We start from the raw sequence: 4093 nt of genomic DNA, 5'->3' as shown, positions 1-4093 counted from the left end.
AGTGCGTGCCTGTAATCCCAGCTACTCAGGAGGCTGAGGCAGGAGAATTGCCTGAACCCAGGAGGCGGAGGTTGCGGTGAGCCGAGATCGCGCCATTGCACTCCAGCCTGGGTAACAAGAGCGAAACTCCGTCTCAAAAAAAAAAAAAAAAAAGAAACAAACAAACAAAAAAGACTGAAGAAGGGGAAGAGGCAGTGTTTGAGAGAAGGGCTCACAGGGAACGGCGTTTTCAATCTGGGGACAGCAGATGTGACCAGCAGCACTGAAAGTAGGAAGGCACATTTTAATCATGGAAATACTTGCTAAGCCTCCAAAATGCTTAGGGTTTCACAGGATATTTTTACATGTCTCATCTCAAGTCATGTTCCCAACAATTCAGCATTCCCACTTTGCAGGTGAGGATGCTGAGGCTCAGGGAGGTGATATGTAAGAGGCTGAGCCTCAACACACACTGGGCCTTTTGCTTCCAAAACTGCTTTCCCTTGCCCTGCGGCTCTCAGAGAATAATTGCTGAGTTGTGAGCATGGGGTAAGAGGATGGGTGCTTCAAAGCAGCACCACCCCCAGGATAAGGTAGAGGAAAGTAAAAACATCTTCCCCTGTTGCCATCCAAAAGAGAAACAGAATGGAATTGGGCAAGGGGTGGAGAAGGAATCCAGCTTTTGAAACAGAAGTATAGGAATTCTGCTGCCTGCTCTGTGCAGAACATCATGCGAGATCCTTGGGGCAGCTGAATGGATGGGCTCCATTCTCAAGGTGGACGAGTGCATACACACACTCACAATTCAGTTATTGAGCAGTGGGCACATGGTTTCATCTGCACAGTGACTCTGAGGTAGGGACTACCATTAGGCCCATTTTTAGAAAGGAGTTAATGGAGGCTTAGAGGCCCAGGGAGGTTAGGTAGCTTTCTCAGAATCACGCAGGTGGGAAGGGGATTCATGCATGCCCCCCGCAACCGCTGTCTTCACCACTGCATGGTACCAGTTCCACAGGCTGTAGAGAGACCCAAGGAAACACAGAGCAGAAGCCCAAGGAAAGGTGAGGCCAGTGTGGGCTGGAGGCCTTGGGGCAAGCGTCCTGGAGGTGGGGGTACATGTTAGGCCTTGAAGAATTAAAGAACTGGGGGGAAAAGGAAGGGGAGAAGGAAACAATTTTCTGGAAAGGAAATGGCAAAAAGAAGTCCAAAGCATAGGCTGTTTGTTTGGAGTAAATAGCGGGAAATGCAACCTCTTTAGGGTCAGATCTCTGACCCTCCATTTTCCCACCTGTAAAGTGGGAGTAATAAAATCATCCACCTCATGAGATCAAATAAAATGATGATTGTGAAAATATGTGGGCAACAGTAAACTATGATAGGAAGATGACAAATCATTTCTGTTACAATGCCATGCTGCTAGGCATAAGAGTTGCATTCATGTTCGTGGGCAAAATGGGGTAAGTAGAATGCATGGGATACAGGAAGGATGTAGGAAGGAAAGGGCAGCGTAAGTACAGGAGGACCAGCCGCTGAGATGCAAGAGGGAATCTCCGTGTGTGTGGGAAAGCCTATTGCAGAGCTAACTGGGACCTTCTGGCTTCCATCCTGGGACCTTCTGGCAAACAGCTAGAGACATCTTCCTCTGGGTTTTGGCAAACAGCCTTTATGTCAGGACTCAGGGGGTCCTATATGGGAAATAGGACCGAGACATGCTCTGAATCCCTGCTCCAGCATTTCTGAGTCACCTTCATCCCTGTGAGCCTTCATTTTCTCATCTATCAAACGATGACAGCTAGTGTGCAGAGTTGCTATGCAGTCTGCATGGGTGTGTGTACAATGTTGGTGTGCATTCATTCCGTAGCAGCTCAGTGGAGTCGGGTTCCCAGGTCTCTTTCATTCTGCCTCTCAAAGGTGATGGGAAAACATCTGGACAAGAAGCCAAGAGATGGGACACATCTCTCCAAGGACGAGGTGCATGGTGCTCTGGAGATGCTGGCATCTCTCTAGGCCCAGCCCAGCTCGGGGGTCCACTCCACCACAGCCCTGGCTGGATGCCTGTCCCCTGGTGTCCTGGAAACCTCTCAGCGGCTGTGGGCATCTGCTGCCACCTAGCGGCCTCCTAGGGCACTGTCTCCTCGCCAGCCCCCAGTTTTGACAGGGGCATTCCCTGGCCTTCATCTCCTTAGAGGGAATGTCTGTGCCTGTTTCCCGTCTGTCCTCCCGACAGCTCGAGTTCCTTAAAGTCAGTCAGATTGTTATCGTTCTAGCTCCAGTTTCTAGCACAGTGAGGCACAAAGTAGTTGTTCAGCAGATGATTATGGAATGAATGAATGAATGAACGGACCATAACAAATGACCTTGTCCAATCAAAATCAGACAACAGAAGGAAGTCATTTCAGGGTTATTTAATCCCAGGGCAGCCGACTCTTCTAAATTGACTCTTGACAAGCGGTAACTCTCATAAATGCTCCAGAGGCCCTCATGGACAGAAGTGATTTCCAGGTGGCTGCATTAGAGGCGTTAGAGGCGTCTGTTACTAAAGCAGGGGTGTGGCCTGGAGGACCCTATCATCATGGTGCAAGTACACACTTTTTTATTTGTGCCTCCTCCACCCTGGGCCAGGATCTCCCTCAAGAGAATGCCCTCAATCCGAGAAAGCCTGAAGGAACGAGGTGTGGACATGGCGAGGCTTGGACCTGAGAGGATGGCCCTTGTCAACGTCACCTCCTCTGTGATCCTCACCAATTACATGGATGTGAGTGCCTGGCCCAGCCCTTTGCTCCCTCTCTCCCTCCTTTCCCTCATGGCCCAGGGCTTTCTTTGCTACAGGTCCCACTCTCTCCATGCTGTGTTTGACTAAGGCACTGAGGAGCACGTGAGCACCCTAGAAAATTCCCACTTTCAGCCGGGTGCGGTGGCTTGCACCTGTAATCCCAGCACTTTGGAAGGTAGAGGCAGGAGGATCACCTGAGGTTGGGAGTTCGAGACCAGCCTGACCAACATGGAGAAATCCTGTCTCTACTAAAAACACAAAATTAGCTGGGTGTGGAGGTGCATGCCTGTAATCCCAGCTATTCAGGAGGCTGAAGCAGGAGAACCGCCTGAACCCGGGAGGCGGAGGTTGCAGTGAGCCAAGACTACACCATTGCACTCCAGCCTGGGCAACAAGAGCAAAACTCCATCTCAAAAAAAAAAAAAATCCCATTTTCCAGCTGGAAGGCGTGAGCACAGAAGACAGGAAGGCACTCAGGAGCCAGTCAGGGGCAGGGTTAGGTTTGGAACTCAGCCCAGGCCTCAGCCCAGGTGTCACAGGTGGGTGGGAAGGGGTGTGTGGCCCAGGTGGGGATTTCTGCGACCTGGCCCAGCACAGGGGGCTTCCTGCCCTAGCAGATCCTCAAGGGTCAAGGTTGCTTCCTGCTTCATTCTCAATGTTTTTATTTCACCCTCCTGTCTTACTGAGACTCTCACTTTCTGGGATGCCAAGGGATGATGCTAAGCCTCCTAACAGTTCCTGCAGGAAAATGGAAACCCAGAGAGGCTATAGGACCTCACCTGGGCCAAATCTCCTCCCAAGAGCCAAGAGTGGGGCCAGGCAAGGCCCCAAGACCCAAGCTCCCCTGAGCCCCTCCAGCCTTCTCTCTTTTTACCCCCACAGACCCAGTACTATGGTGAGATTGGCATTGGCACCCCACCCCAGATCTTCAAAGTTGTCTTTGACACTGGTTCGTCCAATGTTTGGGTGCCCTCTTCCAAGTGCAGCCGTCTCTACACTGCCTGTGGTGAGACCTAAGACCCACGGTGCCTCTCCCCAGTCCCCCTGCCCTGCTGTGCATGAGCAATCCTGCCCCTCACCCAGCTCCATCCCCGTTACCCCCAAGGGAGCGGCTTCCTCTCTGCCTCTGTGCCCACTGACACTTAGGGGAGAGAGGCAGATGTCTCCCATTTTTCTGATATAACCACCAAGGTAAAAGAAAAAAAAAAGGCAAGCTCCAAGGACCCTTGGCCACACAGAAGGCCACTCTCCAGTCTTCCTGAAATTGAGACAGGACTGAATTCTCAAACCCATCGCAGGAACTCAGAACTCTTCCACCTCTAGTCTTTTTTTTTTTTTTTT

The 4093-nt window shown here is 51.1% G+C and overlaps 1 protein-coding gene across 2 annotated transcripts in view; it reads left to right on the top strand.

Moving 5' to 3' along the window:
- LOC116546120 (renin) overlaps positions 1-4093 on the top strand; it is a 21623-nt gene that overhangs the window by 10668 nt on the left and 6862 nt on the right. For both annotated transcript variants that reach the window (XM_032272461.1, XM_032272462.1), the window contains exons 2-3: positions 2602-2734; positions 3635-3758. In XM_032272461.1, the coding sequence (XP_032128352.1) occupies positions 2602-2734; positions 3635-3758 (257 nt within the window). The remainder of the gene's footprint in view (positions 1-2601; positions 2735-3634; positions 3759-4093) is intronic.

Source organism: Sapajus apella, unplaced genomic scaffold (genome assembly GCF_009761245.1).
Source record: "Sapajus apella isolate SASKATOON/1434 unplaced genomic scaffold, GSC_monkey_1.0 scaffold604, whole genome shotgun sequence".
NCBI classification, from domain to species: Eukaryota; Metazoa; Chordata; class Mammalia; order Primates; family Cebidae; genus Sapajus; species Sapajus apella.
This window is presented reverse-complemented; position numbering and strand designations above follow the sequence as displayed.